Source organism: Sphaerodactylus townsendi, linkage group LG03, assembly GCF_021028975.2.
Source record: "Sphaerodactylus townsendi isolate TG3544 linkage group LG03, MPM_Stown_v2.3, whole genome shotgun sequence".
NCBI lineage: Eukaryota > Metazoa > Chordata > Lepidosauria > Squamata > Sphaerodactylidae > Sphaerodactylus > Sphaerodactylus townsendi.
The window spans coordinates 151,049,542-151,073,821 of record NC_059427.1 but is presented as its reverse complement, the minus strand read 5'-3'; the positions used below and the strand labels follow the sequence as shown (position 1 = coordinate 151,073,821).

General features: G+C 47.5%; 1 protein-coding gene across 3 annotated transcripts; it reads right to left on the bottom strand.

The window, feature by feature from the left end:
• Positions 1–4,024: 4,024 nt before the first annotated feature.
• Positions 4,025–23,570, bottom strand: LETMD1 (LETM1 domain containing 1). 3 transcript variants are annotated; one of them, XR_007244011.1, is made up of 10 exons: positions 23,305–23,570; positions 19,118–19,269; positions 17,388–17,503; positions 15,423–15,505; positions 12,858–13,044; positions 9,556–9,657; positions 9,026–9,271; positions 8,373–8,646; positions 7,273–7,369; positions 5,033–5,057 (listed from the first exon to the last, which is right to left on the bottom strand). XR_007244011.1 is itself a non-coding variant. In XM_048490832.1 (9 exons), the coding sequence occupies exons 1-9, from the start codon at positions 23,553–23,555 to the stop codon at positions 4,984–4,986; spliced, it is 1,215 nt and encodes a 404-aa protein (XP_048346789.1). In that variant the 5' UTR covers positions 23,556–23,570; the 3' UTR covers positions 4,025–4,983. The 3 variants fall into 3 exon arrangements, 1 of the variants encoding a protein (XP_048346789.1); XM_048490832.1 differs by lacking the exon at positions 8,373–8,646 and having other exon boundaries at positions 4,025–5,057; positions 9,119–9,271; XR_007244012.1 differs by lacking the exon at positions 8,373–8,646 and having other exon boundaries at positions 5,014–5,057; positions 9,087–9,271.
• Positions 23,571–24,280: the final 710 nt, after the last annotated feature.

Genomic DNA, 24,280 nt, shown 5'->3' with positions numbered 1-24,280 from the left:
GCCATCCTCCCACCTCCCATGCAGCCGTACCCGTGGAAATGGTACCCGTGTGTTGAAGAGGCAAACCTCTCCTTTACGCAGTGACTTTAAAGTGGGGAGGGAGAGGGAATCTCAATCATCTGAATCAGGGTAGCCTTAAATTATCTATTTGTAGCCCCATTTACTGCCTTGCATAGCAAAGGGCAACACACACAGATGTTTGTGTGTCCACTCTGGCCTTGTGGGCTGAGGGTTCCTGCTGCTAGTATTTAGGCTCCCCCCACAAAATGCTCCTCTGCCCCAGAGCATTTTGTTGACCTTGGGAAGGCCACTGACCGCGCTACAAGAGGACGTTGCTGGTTTGCACGTGGGCTACTTATGAAAATAAAAGGTGCTATTAAAAAGCTGGCTTTATTCTCAAAGGCAGCTGGTTCCAGAAATGGTCTGCTCAAAACGATGGCGGGCCTCCCGGAGCAGAAGTGTCCCACCTGCGTGGGGATACCCCTGATAGAGGAAGTAAACCTCCAGAGCAGAGGTGTCCAATTCTGGCGCTTCAGATGTTCATGGACTACAATTCCCATCAGCCCCAATTGGCCTTTCCAGCAAGGGCTGATGGGAATTGTAGTCCATGAACATCTGAAGCGCCAGAGTTGGACACCCCTGCTCTAGAGGACTTCTTGGGCGAGTCCGAGGCTCTTAAAATGAAATGTCTTTCTCTCCCCTCTGGCTGATCTGAGAGCTCAGTGCATGAGGTTGAGGGATGATTTCTGCAGCACCTCTAATCTCCAGCGTCTGCCTGGTAACAGAGGACAACTGCAAATCCAACATTGGCTGCCCTTGTCGTGGTTCCTTCATCAGGATGTCACGGAGTGAGAAGGGAAATACCATGAAAGAGCATCCTTCTAAAAAAAAAGGTTTTGATTAAAAACCAGGCCGCAGATCCCCAACAAGACTCAAAACTCTTTCTGTAGTTTCAATTGAAAAATCTTGCGTTCTCAAGTTACTCTTCCCGTACCATTAAATGTTCCCTTGAACACCCCCCTCAACTACCCTGACCGGGCTCCCTAGCAAAAAGCCATTTGCTTTGATTTTCCTGCAAAGTCTCGAGACAGTTTTATTTTCTCGAGTTCACAGGTAAAAAAAAGGTCAGCAGACAGGACTTGCCAGCTCAGGGAGGGATTATGGCAAAGGGCCAGAGAGCGTGGCTAGTTGCACCTGTTCGGATGCTATCCGAGTCATCTGTCTGTAGGGAAAAAAAACCCTTGTACTACGAAGTTAAGACTACAGATTGTCTTCTGTTAGGTTTCTGTCCGACTATTTTTTGCATCTCGGGATGTTAATCGCAAGAACACCTCCTTTTTTCGTAAAAGGAACTCCGATCCTTAAAGAGTGACTTCCTTCTCTTTGCAGAAGACAAGCTCTGCAGGACCGGATGAGTCAGCCTGGGGAGATGGTCAGAGGTGAATTACTGTATCCTAAAAACCACGAACAAGAAGGAAGGCGAACCCCATCATTTCAACCTCTTTTTAAGGGGGGGGGGCTATTCACAGCCAATCCCGGAAAAGCATGGCACGGGAATTGAAAGGCAACAAAATTAAAGGGCTGGCTGGCTGGGGGGTCTTCCCTGCTCCTACACCTGACTGCCCACAGTTCCTAGTTCTCTGCTACAACAGCCAGCAGGAAGCACAGGAGCATCCCATGGGGGGACGGGGGGAGGAAGGAATAGGTACTTCTCTGCCCAATCCCTTTTGGGGTGGGGGGAAGGGGGGTCGCGACACTGATGTGGGCCTCGTTGCATACCTACCAAAACATATATTTTTTTTCTTGATTAGCGAGAGAGTAAAACGATCACCCACCTTCCCCTCCTTTTTGGTGCTATTGAACTGTTTACAGGAGAGTGAGTCTCCTCCCACCTGCTTGGTTTATCCGCTGGGCACAACAAGCCCCACCCTGCTGTCTACTACATCGGTCTGTGATTCTGGTAACTTTATAACTTATGCTCCACCCTCCCGTATTACATGGTATACAGGTGGCATTTTTTCAATGTGAACCCAAAGCTTGTCAGGTCCTCTACATCGGTTCTGCCTTTTTATGTTCTTTTCATTGTGATAATGCTGTATTTAAAGAGGATATTTAAGTGTAAAAATAAAAGAAATGCTCGAACTTGGACCGAACGGCTGAGGTTCTTTTCTCTTTGTAAAAAATTCTGGTGCTGTCACGCTGCCTGTGGTAATGTGGTAGGAAAAAAATTTCCCTAAATACTCTCACTCCATTTACAAACACCACATGCAATTCCTTTTATTGGGACCAGCCAGAACAACCCAAAACAGGATGCAAACACAGCTTGGATGTTTGTTTCTTTAAGGAAATGGGGGAGTTGTCTTGGGTTGTTGTTTTTAAGGCCTTGTAAAGCATCCCATGTGAAATGCTGAACCGGTAAAAATGGTGTAGGTGTCTGGTTGCACCTTGTAGAGCTGGAAGGCCAGTACAGTTGTATTGCTTTGGCTGGTCCTCGTGAAAAAATGGATTTTTTTAAGGTTGTGCTTTGAACTGGTGCAGCTACCTATAACTTGGTGCTACAATTAGGCAAACATGAACCTGCTCCTGGTGAACGCCAGCTGCTCCTGGTGAACGCCAGCATTGTATAGTGATTAAGAGTGGCGGCCTCCATAATCTGGAGAACTGGATTTGATTTCCCAATCCTCCACATGAAGCCTGCTGGGTGACCTTGGGCTAGTCACAGTTCTTTGGAATCTCCTCAGCCCCACCTACCTCACAAGGTGTCTGTTGTGGGGAGAGGAAGGGAAAGGGGTTTGTAAGCTGCCTTGAGTCCCCTTATAGGAGAAAGGCGGGGTATAAATCCAAACTGCTTTTCTGATCTCATCTTTCCTCGCATGGTTGGCTTTTAACTGACTGCATTAGTCCTAACCATTGATTCCTTGCTAAACATAACTTTAACCATGGTTCAAAGTTCCCTTAAAAAGGGAAGTCAGCTTTATAAGACCTATATTACTACACCACATTTAAAAAGTAGAGCAGAAGGGGGAATTCTGTTCATGAGCCTCTCACTCTCCTTATGTTTAGTGAGTTTAGTTTATTAAATTTGTATACCGCCCTCCCCCCCGAAGGGCTCAAGCAAGATCAGAGATATTACACTGTGAATGCCACTGCTTTTGATTAACGCTGGCTTGAAGCTAATACTTGCTGTATTCCACACTGACTGGTTCCCTTGGACTTTACTTCTCAAAAGGAGAAATGCTAGCAAAGAGCCTTTGCCAAAGGATATTGCTTACTCCCTTGCTGAGTGTGTGAGCTACAGGAATGCAAACGGCAGTGGCGTATCTGCCTAGGGACAAGGGGTACCCCTTGTCCCCGGGCGCCACTCTTCTGGTCACATGGGGGGTGCAAAATCGCCCCCCCATGTGACCAGGAAGTCCTGCTGTCTCATTGTTTTTGTGTGCCTCGACCCTATCTGAGGCACGCAAAAAACGACGAGCACCCTCAACCCCACCCTGGACTCCCCCCTCTCTTCAGAAGAGACTGCAGGCTGCCAGATGGGAACCCAGCCAGCGGGGGAGTCTGGGGGGGAGGTGGGCACCCTAGACCTTGCCCGTGTCCATGGTGACATGGGCAGGGTTGAGGGCAGTGGGGGTGGAGCCTGGGGGAATCAGGGGTGGAGCTAGGGTGGGGGGGGCAGAGCCTGGGGGGCATCCTGGAGACAATTTGTCTCCGGGCGCCATTTGCCCCTGGTACGCTTCTGGCAAACGGTTTGGTCACTGCAGCTAAAACTGGTCGGATTCCTGGCAAGCAGGTTGATTTGCCTCTTACTGGGAAACTCTTACATCCTTACTTAAAGAAAGACGTTGAGGCATTGTTTTGTGGGACAGAGTGCAGACGCAAGTGGCTTGTGACCAAACACAATAGCACCGGGTCACACCAGTTTAGTTTGACCACAAGATCCAAGAGCCCAGTCCTGTTCTGATGGCGTCTTGGCAGCGAGACAGAAAATAAGCCAAGCAAGAATTCGAGAGCTCCAGACCCCTGCTGTGATTAGAATGTCTTTATTAGCCATCATTCATGGACTATTCACAGATAACAACGCAGTCCGTTCAATGCATGAGTTCAACCACTAAAAAAGGGATGGGGAATACCTCTCTCCGGCAGCCTTGGCCAGAATTCCAGTTACTAGGGGTTTTTTAAAAGATGTACTTAGTCAAGGATCTTTGCTTTGGGCTGTGTAAACTAAAGTTTTAGGGTACAATTTAAGACTTAGGAGGTCAGAAATGGGGTGCAAGCGCTTTTGGTGGATTGGGTAGCATGTAACCTGTTCTGCAGAAGAGTCAGCCATCACAGGTTGGAATCTTGAGCTTCTCTGACTCCAACATGCACTTTATAATGCTCTCCCTGAGAGCCAACATATCTGTCCAGCAGAAGTGCCACAGCTCAAGCACTTACTAGGATTTCACAGAATGATACAGTTCTGAAGGAAAGAACTAAAAACCAAGCTGCGCGGTTATTCTTGCAGCACAGTGTGACAACTCAGGAATGGAGCACTTAGCTATCACCCACCAATATTAATTTAGCTTTTCCTTACTATATGGACATGGGGGAGAAGCAGCACAAAATCCCTCCCCCAAAGTATCAGGTAAGGCCCCATGTTTGAAGTCAAGTCGTTTTGGTGGTATTCGAAAGCTCCTTCTCACTGTAGCTAAGCAGTAGAAATAAACATGGAAGTCTGAGTTGGTGTAATCTACATTTCTGGTGGAGACATCTCCACAATGCCGGCAGTTGTTTCTTCTCCCCGAAGGTCAGAACGAAAGATTTCACTTCTCCTCAGTGCAGTGCTCCAAACAGCATTATTAGCCCCTAGAAGGAGATGGGAGGAATGGTCTCTCCTCCCGTTCACTTTAGTGCAAGCAAAACGTGCATTCCTTTTTCCTGCAGCCCAAGAGTCACTGTCGCAGCATCTCTTCAAAAGTGGTCCAGGAGAGAACTGCACATTGGTCAGCCCTTGGAAGGAGACAGGTAGTTGGTGGAAAGTAAGACCATGCTGTGGGCCAAGAGCGATGCTTCAGTGTCTGAAAAGACAAGACAATATCACGGTTGCTGTAGCTCTCTATGGTAACTGCAGAGCAAGAGAGAGGGCTGTAACAAACTGCCCTCTGGGGTCTCGAAAAGACCAGCCAGCTACCCATTTTCTCCCACTGCCCCTATGCCTTAACCCCCCAGAACTGCTACAGGGCACTGCCTCCCTTGGTTCTAGTCGCTTCTCTAACTCCATTTCCTTCATGAACCATTCGTCTTGACCACCATTTTCACTATAACTAGGCATACCCAGATATCTGTGTGTCCTAGCACACATTCATCCTGTTTAGATTGCCTGTGGCTCCCTTGACTCTGTTGCGCTTTCTTTATCTTCTCCCTCTAAATTGTGACTGACAGCTCCTTGGAGGAGGGAGCTAACATAGGAAACTGCCTTTACACGGAGAACTAATGTACTGTCCAGCTCAGTGCTGTCAACAAACGGTCAGCAGGTTTCCAGGGTTGGAAAACGGTCTTTCCCAAGACCTGCTTCCAAAAACAGTTTGACAGTGGAGATCGCCAGCGACCTTCTGCATAGGAAGCAGGTACCGCTCCCCTCTGGCTTTTTTGCGTGTTAATCTGTAAAAGACCAATTAAAGAGGGACCAGCTTCCCTTCACAAGTATATTTCAATACTGTATTCAATATTGTATGCCTTAAGTGTTCAGATGGATAGAAGAGGGTACGGGTAGGTATAAGAATTGGGGTCAAATCAAGAGCAGCAGCTGTGATGAAAACCGAAACTGATGAAAACGGAGGCAAACTTTTCCATAGGAATCAATGTAAATCCAATTAACCCGTTCTAGGCGCTCCAAAAAACATACCAAAACACATTTTTTGGTGAATAAACATCGTGTTTAATGCTGAAAACAGTAACAAACAATAACACCAGGGCCAGCTTCAGAGCCTGTGGACCAATGTTGCACCAGAAAGCTGTCCAAAGAGGTTTGCTTCTGATGCCTCTTTAAGATTTGTCTGAAATGGGGCAAGACATTGTGATTAAACAAGCTGCAGACATGGCCTGCAACAGCTTTGTCCGGGTGATTTTCCTCTTCACAAACCTGACTGCAAATCAATGAAAACTGAGACACATTTTTCACTGAAAAAATCTATGAAAACCGAAACCGATGAAAACCGAGGTTCCACTGTAATTCCCTTCTTCACCTCTGAACATTGCCCTACTTTAGCCACGTATTAGGTTTTTGGCGGCTGCATTAGAAATGTTGATTTTAAAAGCCCAAGTCTGCAGCCTGGCAAATTGCAGCTTTGATTTGCAATTTTAATCTGCATCTGACCTGTCTCAGAGGGGTCCGTTCTAAGGTTCTTTGCATGCCTGTGGGCATCACCACAGACTCATCATACCAGCTATCTAGAAGATTCCCGCTGATGAGAAATTTGTTTATTGAATAGGGGACTATAAAGAACCCTTTGCATACTGGTGTGGGAACAACCTCGACTTTGCTACTAGAAAGTGTGTGCAGAAGTGAACAGGAACAACTGAGACAGCAATGGGGTACTGAATACCACCAAAAGGGGAAGGCACAATCCCAGGCTGGCTGTGTGAGCAAGATCCAAGAGCAGTGAGCATGATCCAAGAGTTGACCCCCTGGTCAACTTAAGAACATAAGAAAGCCTGCTGGATCAGACCAGAGACTCTATCTAGTCCAGCACTCTGCTACTCACAGTGACCCACCAGATGACCTTGGGAACTTGTATTGCTTCTTAAGACCACTATGAGAGCTGTTTAGATGGCATCTGCATCTCATGCCTAATATTTGGTGGTGGCATTTACATTATTTAAACATAAGAACATAAGAACGAGTCTGCTAGATCAGACCAGAGTCCATTTAGTCCAGCACTCTGCTACTCACAGTGGCCTACCAGATGCCGTTGGGAGATCACCTGCAGGATGTGAAAGCAATGGCCTGCTGCTGCTGCTGCTCCTGAGCACCTGGTCTGCTAAGGCATTTGCAATCTCAGATCAAGGAGGATCAAGATTGGTAGCCATAGATCGACTTCTCCTCCATAAATCTGCCCAAGCCCCTTTTAAAGCTATCCAAGTTAGTGGGCATTACCACCTCCTGTGACAGCATATTCCAAACACCAATCACGCCTTGCGTGAAGTAATGTTTCCTTTTATTAGTCCTAATTCTTCCCTGGCATTTTCAATGTATGCCCCCCGGTTCTAGTATTAAACTTCATTTAGTCTTACCTTTCAGTGAGCGAGAGAGCTCCAGCCATTGGTCCAGCCACAGCCTGCACTGTAGTGGGCTGAAATGGACAGAATTCAAGCCCCGGGTGTAACAGGCCTGCAAGAGATTTTAAAAAGCACACCGTTGCGTACAAAAAGATGCCTTCATCTTGAAGGCAGGTGCCATGCTTGGCTCACTGTTCTTCTTAACATAGGAACTGGTTTAAGGATGGCAGGAAGATTTTATGTTGCCCGGTCCGGCAATTTTTTAACCTTTCTTAAATAGGGTGTGTGATTATGAGAGAGAGCAGGTAAGCAATTATTTGTGAGAGGATATGCACAGGCTTAGAGTATTTGGAGGCATTCGGGATCTGAGGGCATCAAGGCTAAGGCTTTGATCCACCTGTGTTCTTGAGAAGCTGCAGTTGAAATCCAGACAGCCAGGTAAAAAAATAAAAAGCGCTGATGCATGCATGGACTTTCCTATGCATTTTTCCAGATCAAAATTTTACAAAGGGGAAAGTATAGCAGCATTCCAAAACATGCTAGCTATGCTTAATCTGATTGTATTGCTTCTTAAGACCACTCTGAGAGCTGTTTAGATGGCATCTGCATCTCATGCCTAATATTTGGTGGTGGCATTAACATTATTTAAACATAAGAACGTAACAACGAGGCTGCTGGATCAGACCAGAGTCCATTTAGTCCAGCACTCTGCTACTCACAGTGGCCTACCAGATGCCGTTGGAAGCTCACCTGCAGGATGTGAAAGCAATGGCCTGCTGCTGCTGCTGCTCCTGAGCACCTGGTCTGCTAAGGCATTTGCAATCTCAGATCAAGGAGGATCAAGATTGGTAGCCATAGATCAACTTCTCCATAAATCTGTCCAAACCCCTTTTAAAGCTGTCCAGGTTAGTGGCCATCACCACCTCCTGTGGCAGCATATTCCAAGCACCAATCACACGTTGCGTGAAGAAGTGTTTCCTTTTATTAGTCCTAATTCTTCCCCCCAGCATTTTCAATGAATGCCCCCTGGTTCTAGTATTGTGAGAAAGAGAGAAAAATTTCTGTCAACATTTTCTACCCCATGCATAATTTTATAGACTTTTATATGTCCTGACCTGGTGTGATCGTGTGAGATGTCAGAAACTAAGGTTAGGAGTTGGAGGGGAGACCACCAAGAAAGTCCCAGGTTGCTACACAGGCAGGCAACGACAAACCACCTCTGAACATCTCTAGCCTTGAAAACCCTTCAGGGTCACTATGAGTTGGCTGCAACTTGACGGCAAAAAAAAATTACGGAAATGAAATATTGTTCATAGCACCGTTTATCTTTTTCCCTAACTTCCTCTGGTGAATATTTATAGCTACACATGGAATGGGGCATCCAAGGTGTAGGGGTGAGCCAGCGAACCCAGCAGAGCCTCAGACAGAGCACAGGAATGCCTGCGCCATCTGTTGCTTTCTGGGCACACACGCTCACCTGTCACAAGACCCCCGTGACTCATGGGTCACAAGATGCCCTGGACAAAGGGACAAAAGGTACATACCCCCAGGTATGGATTAGGCCCAGACAGGAACGTTTCCTCCCGCACGTACGCAGACCCTATGAGTCATGTATTGTGCAACATTCTCCCGCCTTCCCCAAACCCTTAATAAAAGGTGCCAGGGACCGCAGCTCGGCAGATTAGCCTGCTGCTGGCTTCTCTCCACTGGATGTTATCGCTGCGTCTCGTCTCTTCATTGCATCGCCCATAACGACTTCACCAAGGCAAGAGAGAACCGACACAAGGGTTATGACCACTTCCTGGCCAACAGAAGGCACCACTTCATACCTCTGTTACTGGGCCACACAACTCTGTCTCACCACTTGCGCTTCCTCGTCCGACAGCTCCGTCACTCCCAGTTTTACCATGGCTCGGTCCAGGTGGTACAGTTCTAGCAGGTGGGTCCGCAGACGGTATCGTAGGACAGCGGGTGGCAAACGAGGCGTCAGAAACAGAACGCGACTTAGAACTCTCTGGAGAGAGATAAGGAAATGGCAAGAAGACGCCCACAAAGGCATCAAAAACAATCCTATTTCCCAGATCAAAAGGAGGCATCAGGGTAACTCTGTCCTGCTTCATCCTGCCCACCCCCCCTGAATAAACCCAGGCAGCATAAACCAACAATGATAAAGTCTTATTAGCCTCCGAGATGGAAGGGTCATATCTATAGCTCCTGAACTACAGTCGGGCCGAGGGCATAATGAGTTCATAAAGGGGGTTACCAGTATAATCTCATCTTAATTTGTATGGCACTTACCACTTGTTGAACACTGAGCTTTCGGATGCCAAAGGGATGCCCCTCAAATAGTGTCCTCACAGCTTTGAGTTCTTTTACATCTGGATGGGATCCTTCTTGCACCTTGAAGAAGGAAGAGGTTATTGCAGCCAGATTTTCTGTTTCCCCCAAGAACAACGGAAGAGGCAACAGGCATCATCTATTGAGATCCATACAAGGCCTGGCATAAAATGTATTCTGCTAACTTGTGTCTAACTGGGTAAACTGGGAGCAGCAGTGGCGTAGGAGGTTAAGAGCTCGTGTGTCTAATCTGGAGGAACCGGGTTTGATTCCCCGCTCTGCCGCCTGAGCTGTGGAGGCTTATCTGGGGGATTCAGATTAGCCTGTGCACTCCCCCACACGCCAGCTGGGTGACCTTGGGCTAGTCACAGCTTCTCGGAGCTCTCTCAGCCCCACCCACCTCACAGGGTGTTTGTTGTGAGGGGGGAAGGGCAAGGAGTTTGTAAGCCCCTTTGAGTCTCCTACAGGAGAGAAAGGGGGGATATAAATCCAAACTCCTCCTCTTCTAAATTATTTAAATGCCAGCAGCAGAAGAGGAATCCCTCTTGTTCAGATCACTGTGTTCTGATCACTTTCCGCACAAATCTCCTAAACATCTGGAAAACGTTTTCAGTCTTCCCCCGCCTTGGCACAATGTATGTCTGCACTCACCCCCTCGAAATGATTCATGGCTGCAATTACGTGTCCCCCCCCCCTTTTTTTTTTAGTTAGTTGAAGAATTGATGCTGCCCTGCTTCACAGCTTTGTGCTGGGATTCTCCATACTTTGTGTAGTTGATGCCTCGAAGATCAGCCCCCCAAAATAGCAGAAATTCACAGAAATGACGAAATGCAGACAGGGGGAGACATAGAATGAGCTGACAACATGGCACCGAGGGGGAAGACCGCACAGCAGTGAAGCAGTTTTGAAAACATTTCAGCCTGAAGAATAGTTTTTAAAGCATTTTGAAGCTGGAAATAAAATGTTTTCAGAACCTAAGTGGAAACAAACAATGCAGAGCTCCATGGAGACCTTTTATTTCATGCCTCAAAAGCGGCTGCAAATCCAATGTGGTTGAAACCCTGGCCCACCAACGTCTGCACTGCGCCAGATTTGTTAAAATCAGATCTAAATATATCAATTTGCATTCTCTTTTCCAATCTGGGCTGCCAGATCTGATTAGGTTGTCTTTATTGCTGAATATCTCTGATCCTGGTTTTTGTGAAGAGGTCCTCACCGCTCCGGAGATTTACCATCGCTTGAAGACTAGATTATTTGATCAAGAGTACCAATTTCTCCTGAGCAAAGCACAAAGCTCTTGCTCTCCAACATTCTTTGGGATTATCCCTCAGAAATCTAGCCCTGCTATATACCTGCAACAACTTATTAATTACAATTGCAGATGGGTCATGACTAGAGCAAGGTGTAACTCTTTTCCATCAGTACATCTTCAAGGTCGCTTCTCTGGGATTCCACAAAAGGAGCGTCGCTGTCGATTTTGTCCTGATACAACTGATACACTTTCTCATATTCTGCTTCATTGTCCAAAGTACAACAACATCAGAACCGATTTGAGAACTGTGTTACCAACAGGATTTATGCTCCTTTCTGATAAAACAAAAATGGCTAAGCTTCTAAATAGCTCTAGTGTTGAAATCTCTGAAGCTGTTGCTATGTTTTTGCTCTGTGTACTGCAAGTTGAGCAATAATGATCCTTTTATTGTATTTGAAATTCTTGGCACTGGTTTTATGCCTAATAAAGGTTTTGGATTTGGATTTGTGAAGAGGTCGCCAATTTTATTATGGAGATAGCTGAGAGTATTTAATAGTATGTATCTGGTATGGTCCTTTTTGTTTTTATTACCGATCATGCCTCAAAATGTTTTAAAAGGTTTTTGCGGAAAGGGCCATGCTCTCGCTACCAGCTTTGTTTCACATCTTTACTGCGTGGGTGGAGGGGGGGGGGAGTTGCTAAGGCCAGGAAGATAAGGGCATCCAGCAATTCTTGAGCTGGAGCCAAAGGTGGCTGAACACATGAAGCTGTCTTTTATGGAATCAGATTTTTGGCCCATGAAGGTTAGTACTGCCTCCTAAAACTGGCAGCTGCTGTCAATGGTCTCAGGTGGAAGACTTCCACATCGCCTGCTGTCTGATCTTTTTAACTGAAGATAATGGGGATTGACCCAGAAACCTTCTGTGCATCAAAAGATGCGCTACCACTGAGCCACTTTATGCACAAACAGAAGGCCTTCCTGTCAGCAAAATGGAATGCTCTTTCTCCAGCCCACTGAACTCTCCAAACCGTGGCTCCTGGGCCTCAAAGAAGCTGTGCAAAGAATGAAATGGGAGACTGCTGGAGAAAAGCAGGAAGTGGCACGAGTGCCCCACCCACACAAACACACTGATAGAAAAACGCCTTTTGAATAAACCCCTTGTAACAAGGGAACGATGGGTTGGATTCTCTTCTCCTAAAAAGGCAGTGTTGGTTATTGTTGGTCTCCCAGCTTCTCCACAACCATTTCTGACCCCTGGAAAATTTATTTGTTCAGTGAGGAGGAGGAAGGAGGCGATATCACTTCCTTCCGCATAACTGAAGCTCGGCTGACATTAATAGAAGAAAGGCGCAACGTCGCCTCCTTCCCCACTGCAACCCCTTGACTCCATGTTGGTTTTGCAACCCTGGAAGAAGTTCCTAGAAGGTAGGGGAAAGCCACTGCAGATCCCAGCATGGTCCTTGCACTGGAGCCTGCCTGGCATCTCCAGGGTGGTCTGCGTGTAGTTCAGGTCTGGCTTAATGACAGCTTTCTAAGTCATCTCACTGAGATTGCACAGGGTCACCAAGGAAAGAGAATGACAGTCACGAAAAAGAAGAAGAAGAGTTTGGATTTATATCCCCCCTTTCTCTCCTGCAGGAGACTCAAAGGGGCTGACAATCTCCTTGCCCTTCCCCCCTCACAACAAAGACCCTGTGAGGTAGGTGGGACTGAGAGAGCTCCGAGAAGCTGTGACTAGCCCAAGGTCACTCAGCTGGCGTGTGTGGGAGTGTACAGGCTAATCTGAATTTCCCAGATAAGCCTCCACAGCTCAGGCGGCAGAGCTAGGAATCAAACCCGGTTCCTCCAGATTAGATACACGAGCTCTTAACCTCCTACGCCACTGCTGCTCCTGAAGAATAAATCGTCTTGCAATGTAAGTCCCAAGAGCACGTTGGATATCTGAGGATCCATCCAACCATCTCTCTGCCTGTCAGGTGCTCTTTTGGGGGGGGGGGGGGAATTATATACCTTTCTGCAGAGATGCAACATCTGTTTTCGAAGCTGTGGGTCGGCTAGGAAACGAGACAGGTGCAGTAGCTCACTGACTACTTCGGCATATGCCTCCTTCCTTGTATTGTGATATGCATCCAGAAACTCGACTTGTTGTTTCGGAGTCCAGAAGTGGCGGATCAAGAGTTGTCTTGGGAACAGATACCTTGGGAAGGAAAGACCTTTCAGAAGAAGCAGCACACTTCTCAGCCAAGACGCAGTAACAGTACATGTCCAACTTGTGCTGTGTGCCCTGTGCACAGATGAACACCCCCAAGCCAGGTCAGTTTTTTGTGGTATCAAGTTAAATTTTGCACACACACCCCCAATCAGAATCGTGCCAATTTTAACAACGCAAGTGTATATTCTATAAGATGTATTCTGCTCCATCTAGTCAAGAGACAATCAAACTGGAGCCTCGGTCTGTGGAAATGCCACTGAGCCCCCAAGCCCCCCCGGTGGCCTAACTAGTTCTCATGCCCAGAGTGCTATAAGTAGCAGGTCTTACGGATGCTGAATTCTTTGCCCCGTAGCAAACATTCTTGGTCTGCTTCTTGTTGTGATAAAATGCAGCCCCATACAAAACACCACTTCCTCTGAGCTGCAATCACAGGCCCCAGAAGTAGAAGTGTCAATTAAATCCCCAGTCAGCCACAGACTTCACTGGATTCATTCAGTTCTCTATAAAATGGGAATGACGTCTTATGTATATTTTGACCGTAATAGATGACAAAACGGTTAAAGTGTGGTTTTAGGTCAGTGATGGCAAACCTTTTCGAGGCCAAGTGCCCAAACTGCAACCCAAAACCCACTTATTTATCGCAAAGTGCCAACACGGCCATTTAACCTGAATACTGAGGTTTTAATTTAGAAAAAACAGTTGGCTCCAAGGCACACATTACTTGGAAGTAAGCTTGGTGGTAGTTGGTGGCTTTGAAGCAACCATGCAACGCTTCGAATGGGTGAATCATGACCCTAGGAGGGTTTAGAAGCAAGCCCCATTGCCAGCAACCAAGCTCACTCCCAGGTAAAGGATTGCGCTTTAGTTCTTCCCATGAAAATCAGTGGGGTTTAACAGCACTTTACAGGGTTACCTACACGTCGTGCCCAGTGGCCCAGGCCAGCCTAGATGTGGGGGGGGGGGGGCTCTGACGAACTCTGTGTCCACGTGCCCACAGAGAGGGCTCTAAGTGCCCCCTCTGGCACCTGTGCCATAGGTTCACCACCACTGTTTTAGGTGATACAAAGAAGGGAGCTCTTTCCAAATATTAGAGTCTGCTAGCAAATGGTGCAGTAGCGAGACTAAAATTGAACAAAACAGCTGGAACAATCCAAAGCTGCCACTGTCAAAAACTTGGCTGCAGGTCAGTGCAGATTATCAGAAATGAGTAAAATTACAATTTAAATAACTAGAAAAGGGTCACAGTTTCTAGAATGTCTTCTGAGAATACATCAGCCCTTCCTATGGAGTCAAGGAACAATTTCTGCCTTGAATTTAGGGTAGACTCTTACATGATGAGTAGTTTGTCCAAATGATGTTATCTCCCGTACAATGTTGTGTTTCAGAGCCCAGCGCACTTAAGTATCAGTTCTGGCTTTTTAAAATCTGTGTCTTTTTAAACTGTGTGTTCGAAAGTTGTAAAGCGACTGGGCCCTAGAACAGAAGGCACCAAACAGAATTTAAGCTTTCCCTTTTCTTTCTAGATCAGGGGTGGGCAATTCTTTTTTCCATGGGGCCGCATAAGAAACAGAAAATATTGTGGAGGGTCGGGCCAAAAGGCAGGGGGGCGAGGCGCTTTTGAAAAGCCCCGCAGAAGCCGGCAGCCAAGGCAACCGGATTCTGCGGGGCTTTCAAAGGCGCCTTGCTCCCCAGCAAGGCAGGGGGGCGAGGTGCTTTTGAAAAGCCCCGCAGAAGCCGGCAGCCTAGGCAACCGGCTTCTGCGGGGCTTTCAAAGGCGCCTCGCTCCCCAGCAAGGCAGGGGGGCCAGTCAGGGTCATCCGGCGGGCCGGATGTGGCCCACGGGCTGTATAATGCCCAGGTCTGTCCTAGATACATGGTCACACTCATATATTTTTTTAAGAAACGGGTTTGGGCGATTGTTTTTTTGGTTGGTTTGTTTACATTCCAGAGATTTAGAAAAGCAGTTTGTTCTGCTGAAAACAGGGCAGAACAAAAGTTTCTATGAAAAAGTGGTTGACTGATAGCTGTACATACACATTCTACAGAAACCAACAAAACTACAGGCAACAGGACATAAAGCAAAAAATATGGGATTCTGAGTCAGAGCCCACAAGCAGAGAAAGTGCAGGTTTCTGATTAATAAGATGTGTTCTTCTTTGGTCTATTTTTGTAGCAGCTAAAACACACAGCTGTGCTGTAACAGCCCTATCATCAAAAAGCCAGGAACCGCCCTTGGCAGCCGATGAGCAAAAAAGACACCACAAATGCTGTTCCAGTGGAGTGACGGGGCCAAGCTAAGCGCCTACATTTCCCCCATCGACCCTGAGGACTCTCCATGTAAACAGGCACACGGATATACTTACATGAGCACAAGGACCAGGTAGTTAGCAAAGGGTGGAAGCGAGAGAATCCCAATAGGAATGGCCTTGATCAGATCCCTGCGAAACTACACACACAAAACACAATTAGTATGGCTGCCAGGTGCAATCCATGTCGCTATAGCAACCAGGAGAGACGAGCAGGCGAGGGGACTGATGGGGCAGGGGGGTACAAGGCAGCTGCTGCCTAGCCTGTCACTGGCTGTCAACTTTCAAGTGCCTAGAGGCAGCATGTCACTGTTTGCCCCTAGCAAAGCTGGTGGTTGTGGCTTTGCTCGCATGTCAATTGGAAACGGCTTCTCAAAAGGGCAGGGCTGAGTTTTCTTCTCCCCGCAAGAAAGAAAGGCCTGTTTACTGCAGACGCACTAAAGCCAACAGCGAAGAGCCAGCACCAAGAAGGACCGGTGGCAAAAAAAGTGACCTCTGTATGCACTGGTGACTGGCTGGAGGCCACGATCCTAAGGGCCCTTTCCCAGGAGTAAGTCCCATTGAATAACAGTCTTACTTCTCAGTAGACCTCCTATGGATCGGTCCCTCAGTCTGCTATGCCTATGGTAGTAGGACCTCTATAAATATTGTGCAGTCTTATATTACACCCTGCACTGGAGGGAAAATGATGGCAAACCTCCCTACTGCTTCTGCCCAAGGAAAGATTTGCAGGGCTGTGCCCAAGTGCCCCACTTCATAACGAGACATGTATTTTCAAGGGTAAATGTAACTATATTGTCAGTGGTGGGATCCAAAAATTTTAGTAACAGGTTCCCATGGTGGTGGGATTCAAACAGTGGCGTAGCGCCAATGGGGCTGGGCAGGGCACGACGGGGGCGTGGCCGGGCATTCCGGGGGCAGGGCATTAATAATTTCTCTGTTACTGTAAAAAACTCTCACTGTAAAGAAAAGTTCCTAATTTCCAGCTGGTATCTTTCTGTCCATAATTTAAACTCATTCTAGCAAGTCCTATCGTCTACTGCCAACAGAAACAACTACTTCTCCTCTCATTGACTGCCTGTCAAATACTTAATTCTTTCAAATACTTAATTTTGTTTCTAGAAATCAAAAGAAGGATCCTTTCCTTAAACAAGGAACTTTACCATATTTCTAAAACATGTTTTTAAAACAGCCCAACAGGGAGAATTATCCTGTTTTCTACCTTCGCTAACCAGCCACATAGGAAACAACAGGACTTTATGATTTTTGGACCTAATGGGATTTCTAATGGAAAAGCAGACCCAATGAGTAACCCCCTCTCGGCACACACAAATAATTAGTAACCCACTCTCGGGAACTGGTGAGAACCTGCTGGATCCCACCTCTGTATATTGTCAATGCCACGATGGACAGTCTGCAAATCCTCAGAATCCTACTGAACTCTACTTAGCGGGGCTTACTCCGAGGACAGGGATGTGAGGATGACACAAGGAGTCATTGCCCATGGCCTTGAGAGTATTCCATTGTGTAGTTAGGGTGTTGAGATAGGCCAGGGCAAGCCTGTCCATGCCATTCTTTTTTATCTGCACCAGCACAGCTGTGAATGAGAAGAAATAAATGCACAGGAGCTGAAGGAATGTGAAATGGTCTCTTTCCCGCCAGAAACATGGTCAGCTCATCACTGAAACAGACGTAACTCAATGCAGTTGGCCTGAGCTCCAGAAGACTGGCACAATTATCCCTACCTGCAAAAGAGGGGCCTACAGAATGACAGGGCAATTGGGCTGTCTCCGAATAGCGCTAACAAGATCACACGCAACAGGAGCCAGCGTGCATAATTCTCTTGTGGGATTTCTGTACAATACAAATCAGAGGGTGTTTAAGCAGGACTTTTCATGTAGGCAAAAACAAAGAGGCTGGTACCCAAATGCGAGAGCAACCACGTGCGTAAAGTCACAAGCAGGAATGCGGGTCAAACGTTAAAGTCTCTGGAATTCTGCCAGGACCACAGTCAAAGCCTACCTGTCTCAGTCTCTCCATCTCCCTGTACGGAAGCTGATAAAACTGGATATTTTTATGTGACATATTGGCCTTTATTCTTCTTATTTCTTTTACCTCCGCATAGAATATCCGAATCCCTGTATGGAACAAACAGAAACCATCAGGAGTCGAGAAATGTATTTCCTGTGGTGCCTGTGCCAAAGCCCTTCCTGGGCCTTTCACTTTTCCTTTGTTTAAAATGCAGAGCACAACTGCTTAAAGCGACAATAAAAGATGCTTCTTCCTCGTTCTCTCCTCTCCAGTCTCTTGCTTTGATTTCCATGGCCTACTTTAGCTCTTCTACTTTTCTATCTGTGAAATCTTAGTTAAGTTACTCTTTCGGCACATTGTCTCAATTGTTTGCAGGATTTCAGTAGGAATGTGGTAGGGAGCTTAAATTTTGACACTTTCAAGGTTCTTCACAACCTGGCGTTAATCTGTCTACATCAGGGGTCTGCAACCTGCGGCTCTCCAGGTGTTCACGAACTACAATTCCCATCAGTCCCAATTGGCCATGCGGGCAGGGGCTGATGGGAATTGTAGTTCATGAACATCTGGAGAGCCGCAGGTTGCAGACCCCTGGTCTACATGCTTGTCCACTAATACCCTTTAATGTTATGCCCTCTTAGTTGCCCTTTTGGAGATAGCAGCTACACCAGTGATCTTCCAAGGGATTTTTACCCCATGACTGTAACTGAAGCCACAAGTCAGACATATGTCAGGAATGCTGTAATTGTGCGTTCCTGCATGACAGGGGGTTGGACTTGATGGCCCTTGTGGTCTTTTCAAACTCTATGATTCTATGATAGCTGCTGCAGTCACATCCTCTAAAAATCAGTGAAGAAAACTGGCACCTTAGGGAAGGCAGTGGAGAAACCGTGGAGTAAGGTGATTATTTTCAGGTTGCGTTCTTGCGAATCTAAAGCTGAAAGCTTAGTAATGGTAGAAAACGCCCCTGAAAGGCAGCCTGTCCACAATTCCTGTCACACTAGTGACCACCACTATTCCCCTACAGCTTGTAGTCACTGAAAAGTGTTGGATCCGTTCAATTTGCCCCACAACCTCCTATAAAAATACAGAGATTCTGGGCTCAGAGATTCCATTCCTTGCAAATAAGCCACAGGGCTACAGTGCTTAATTTCCAAGTAGAACACTTGAGTTGAAACCTTCATGAAACTCTCTGGCAACTATGAGCATGCTACTGTACCACTTCTGACAGCATGTGGTTGACACTAGATTTGAATCTTCAAGTTAAGAGATCCCTGCCTGCAAACACAAAAACGGCACAGTGGAGAGTACAACTATGTCTCCTCTCTTTGCCTGCTATCTTGGTTTCCTGGTTGTAGGGAGTGAACATAAGACATTCTAAAATGATCCAAGATTCTCCGTCCACAGTGTAAAGCAATCCATTCTACCACCTCCAGCCTCTCCAAAACAATGGTCCTGCATGTATGAATCAGATTCCTAACTTCTCAGTTTCTCATTAGTCGCCCTTCTACCCTCAATCTCAAATTAGATTGCGTACACAGAAATCGCACCATAGATACCATTAGGGGGTAGCTTCTAATCTAGAACCTAACCCGGAGGTGTGGGAGCTGCTCTCCACATATGATATTGCTTTGATTCAGTCTGTATAAAATGACTTGTATAAAAATCATATACTGTCCCTCTACTGGAATCAGGAACACTGTACAAAGGCTTTTGCTACCCACCTTTGAGAAAGGTTGAATACAGCAGGTAGAAACGTGGGAATGTCTTTTCCAAATATCTTTCATACTTCTCATTTATATTTTTGGCTTTTGAGACCAGCGTGGAAATAAGTGTTTTGGAGTTTGCCTTTGCAGAGAATTGGCACACGGGGGGTCTGTGAGAAAAGGATGTCCATTGTTACTGAATAAGAATTTCATGCCCTTTAGATCTCTCTCTCACACAAAAAAGACACAACTGCAAGAACTAGCAGGGAGAGAGCAACTGCATCTGACTGATATATGATAGTTTAATCATACAGTACAAAGCAAATCTAATGCTCATAATTCAGAAAGCAAAAGGAAAAGTCTACAGGAATGAGGGACAACAGAAGAAGATTAATAATAATAATAATAATAATAATAATAATAATAATAATAATAATAATAAGGCTTATATACCGCCCTCCCCCGGAGGGCTCAGGGTGGTTCACACACAATTACACAAACAATTAAATAAATAAATTCCAAGCAGTAGCTCTGAATTAAATAAATAAATTCCATACATTTTAGCGTTTAAAACACAGCGCTCTGATTATACTTCCATTACAAACAACAGGTGGCATCCAACAGCTTAAAATCCCCTAAAAAGAAGGGGGGACACATCAGCGGCTGGCCTCTCCGAAAGCCCGGTGGAACAGCTCAGTCTTACAGGCGCTGCGGAACTCATTTAGGTCCCGCAGGGCCCGGACAGCTGGAGAAAGATGTAATATATACACAATTTTGTCTACCCTAATTGCTACCAAAGCACTTTTGCCTAATGGTAAGATTTGGAGGGGGGGGGGGGTGTTATATAACATCCCAGATTCCATCCCTGCAAAGTTCAACATAAAAGGAGATGCTGAGTGTAAGGAAAGATCTTTCTCTGCCTGAAACCTAGAACCACTGCCGATCAGAGTAGACAATATTGAGTCAGATGGACTAGTTAGCCCCCCCTAAATAAAAGCAGTTTCATTTGTCCGTTTCAACAATAAGGGATCATGACTCAGTGCCACAGCCTACATTTTGCATGCAGAAGGACCTGCATTGAACCTTTAGTGCCTCCCAAGAAATGATTTTAAATAGCAAGTGTTTCAAAACTTCATCTTGAGCCTCTGGAGAATTGATATCAGTCATAGTAAGTGTTACAGAGCTGGATGAAGGATCTGTCTTATTAGGCAACTTCATGTATTCAAGGAAGGGTGTGTCCGGTCTACCCCCACAACATTCATGCAAAAATGCATCTCCCCTACCTGTATCCTGGAATGGTGAAGTCCACTCTTTCCCTCCTTCTGCAACAAGCAATCTGTTCTTATTCTGGAGTTTAACTCCAGTGGGGAATAAATCAGGGCCGCCTTGGTGGCTCAAAGCAGTAGTCCATCTAGTCCAGTATCTTGTTTCATATAGTGGCCAAGCAGTAGCTCTGAAGACCAATAAACAGGGCACAGAGGCCCAAGCTTTCCCAGAAGATGCCCCGTGAATCTGCCGTTCAGAGGTTTACAACTCCTGATCAAGAGATCCCTTTAAGCCAGTGGTGGCGAACCTATGGCACGGGTGCCAGAGGTGGCACTCAGAGGCCTCTCTGTGGGCACTTGCGCACAGAGTTCATCATGTGGGAGGGGGGTGGAAAATCACACACACGCACACACATCTAGGCTGGCCTGGGCATGATCCTTTACCTGGGAGTAAGCTCGGTTGCTGACAAGGGGGCTTGCTTCTGAGTAAACCCTCCTAGGATTGTGATTCACCCATTTGAAGCGTTGCACAGTTGCTTCACCAAGCTTACTCCTGAGTATTGCGTGCCTCAGAGCCAACCGTTTTTTCTAAACTCAAACCTCAGTATTCAGGTTAAATTGCCGTGTTGGCACTCTGCGATAAATAAGTGGGTTTTGGATTGCAATTTGGGCACTCGGTCTCGAAAAGGTTCGCCATCACTGCTTTAAGCAATAACAGCTAGTAGGCACTGACTGACCTATCATTCAAGAACCTATTCAGCCCCATTCTGAAGCTGCCTAAACTAGTAGCCCTCACTACCATCTATCAACAGTGAACTTCATAATTTAATCATTCAAACGAAGTACATCCTGAATTTAGTGTCCATCAACTTCACTGCATGTTTCCAAAGCTGAGTTTCAGAGACCCTATCCATAACTTCATAAACTTTTATCATGCTCCCCAATTTGCTTTTCTCACAGAAGCACGCACACCCCCTTGCCAAATGCATAGTTTCTTCTTTCCTCTTAGGAAAAGTGCTCCAATTTCATCATTTTGGCAGCCCTGTGTTTTTCCAGCACTTTGATATTAGTCAGTTGCATTTTTTTTTTTAAAAAGGAAGTCTTACAACAGCTTGCAAACTTAACTGATATATTTGCGGCTCAAAGGGAGAGTGTCTGCTCTGCGTGCAGAAGACCACTGCTTCAATCCCAGGCATGGGCTGGATCTCAAACCTTATACACCACCTGCTACCAGATCTTTTTGATCAACCCAATCTGGAAGGGCTGCTAGATTACTAACATGGTTAAACTGATAGTCTGACTCATTAGACGGCAGCTCTGTGTGTTCACTGCAAAGCAAAGAGGGGAGGCAGCTACCGGCTATTCCAAGTTTTGAAAGGTGACTGTATTTAAGAACTCTGTTCACAAATTCTTCCCAGTGTCGTGTAGTGGTTAAGAGTGGAAGACTCTAATCTGATGAACGGGGTTTGTTTTCCTCACTCCTTCACATGAGGCCTGCTGGGTGGTCTTGGGCTAGACCAGGGGTAGGGAACCTGCGGTTTTTCCACCAGGGTCTACAATTCTATCAGCTCTTCACCAGCATGGGCCACCACATGCTGACAGAGGCTGATGGGAATTGTAGTTCCTGAACATCTGGAGAGCCGCAGAGGTTCTCTACCCCTGGCTAGACCCACCTCTCAGAACTCTCAGCCCCATCTACCCTCACAAGGTGTGCTGTGGGGAGAGTGAAGGGAAGTAGGAGTTTGTAAGTTACTTCGGCGACTCCTATGGTGCCAGAAAAGTGGTATAAATCCAAACTCCTCTTCCTTTCAGTATGTCCCTATACGTTTTAACTGAATTGTATACCATTATACTTATTTTGTTCTGGTTAATGATTAATGGGTCTTAAACTGAATTGTACGTCATTAGATGGATTTTAACAGTACTGTGTATGCTGGAAGCTGCCCCAAGCCCTGAAGAAGGGGCGGCATGTAAAACTACTCCTATTCCGCACGAACGCTGCACCAGCACATTGCTTCAGGGCAAGGCTTGAGTTGTAAAAAAAGGCCAACCACAACCAGCAAAAGCAGGGGTAGGGAACCTGCAGCTCGAGAGCCGCATGCGGCTCTTCTGCCCTTGCACTGTGGCTCCACCTTTGTCGGTCGCCGGTTCCCATCCTGCCCGCCCTGCAGGCAGCATTGTGGGCGCACCAACTGCCCATGGTCGGCTGGGCCACGCCGTGGCTTCCTCGCCACCCCATTGAGCGTGGGCGGAAGCCTCGGCGCCAGCGAAAATGGTCACCGCTTGGTCTCTGCCCTCCGCTCTGCAGGCAGCATTGTGGCGCATTCAACTGCCCACATGGTCGGGTTGCCACGCCGCGGGCTCAGCTTCGCCCCATTGAGCGGGCGGTGCTCGGGCGCCAGCGAGGCCGGTTTTCAGTTTGTCTTCTTTGGCCGCCTGCAGGTAGCAGGGCGATGCATCCGCTGCGCTTCTCAGAATGAGCTGCAAAAGGTGAAAATCCCCTATATACAGTGTTATCTTTATTTTAAATGTCAAAAAATTATTTGCGGCTCCAAGTGTTTCCTTTTCCCGTGGAAAACGGGTCCAAATGGCTCTTTGGGTGTTAAAGGTTCCCTACCCCTGAGCTAAAGAATTGACAGCTGTGATATTTTAAAAATTACACTATTATTATTATTAACAACAATGGTGATTAGTATTGATATCAATGGGCGAGGCTCCAATGGTAGTGAAAGGCCAACCGCCAGCTACAGAACGGGCAGCCGTGATATTAAACAAAATGAAATCATCATCCTCATCCGCGTGTGAGGTTTCTGCCTCTGAAGGGGGCTCTGCTGCGGAAAAGCCCCCTCCTTGGTCTTCCCGGTCCAGCATGCAGGGCGAGGCGAGGCAGGCTGAGCTGAAGAAGCTGGCAGGGATTCTCCTCCTCCTGGCGCACTCTACCTCAAGGCTGGCCAGGGCGGGAGGCTTATGAGGGGTCCGATGAGGCCCAGCGGCCGGCACGGGAAGTCCGACGAGGCCGAAGCGCAGGCGGAAGCCGCAGCCCAGCCGCCGCGCCATCCCGAGGAAGGCGAGAGGTCGTCGCTAAGGGGCAAAGGGCAAAGGTCGCGCCGCCGCGGGAGAAGAGCGCCGAGCCGAGTGACGCCAGTGAAGGGGGGCGCGGGGGCACGTGACCACTCAGGATGGGCAGCCATGCTTGATGGAGGGCGGCTGTTTGCCTGCGGGCTCTTCCGGGACGGAGTCCGGAGAGGCCGCTCTGCTGGGCTTTTGCAGCTGGCCAGAACCGTGTCGGGAAGGGCCGGGAGGAGAGGAGAGGAGAGGAGAGGAGAGGGAGGGGAGGGGGGAGGAGAGGGAGGGGGGAGGAGAGGAGGGGGAGGAGAGGGAGGGGGGAGGAGACGGAGAGGAGAGGAGAGGGAGGGGGGAGGAGAGGGAGGGGGGAGGAGACGGAGGGGAGAGGGAGGGGAGGGGGGAGGAGACGGAGGGGGGGAGGAGACGGGGGGGGAGAGGAGACCTGAGGGAGAGGGAGAGTGAGAGGATGAGACAGGAGGAGAGGAGAGGAGGAGAGGAGAGGAGGGAGGAGACGGAGGGAGGAGACGGAGGAGGAGACCGAGAGGAGAGAGTGGCACGAGAGGGAGGACCGAGACGAGACGAGACGAGACGGGAGAGACGACACGAGACACGAGGAGGAGACGGAGGAGGACCGACCAGAATAGGACACATCTGGATGGACAGACGGATGGAGCCGAGCCCAGGCCGGAGACCACAGACCGAACACGAAAAGAAAGAAGCCCCGGAAGGAATGGATGAATGGAGCGGAAAAGGTGGATGACGGAGGCTGAGCCCCGTGAGAAAGGTGGGCTGCATGTTGAACGGAATGGAGGCTGAGGGCAGAGCACACGGAGACAGAGGAGAGGCACTG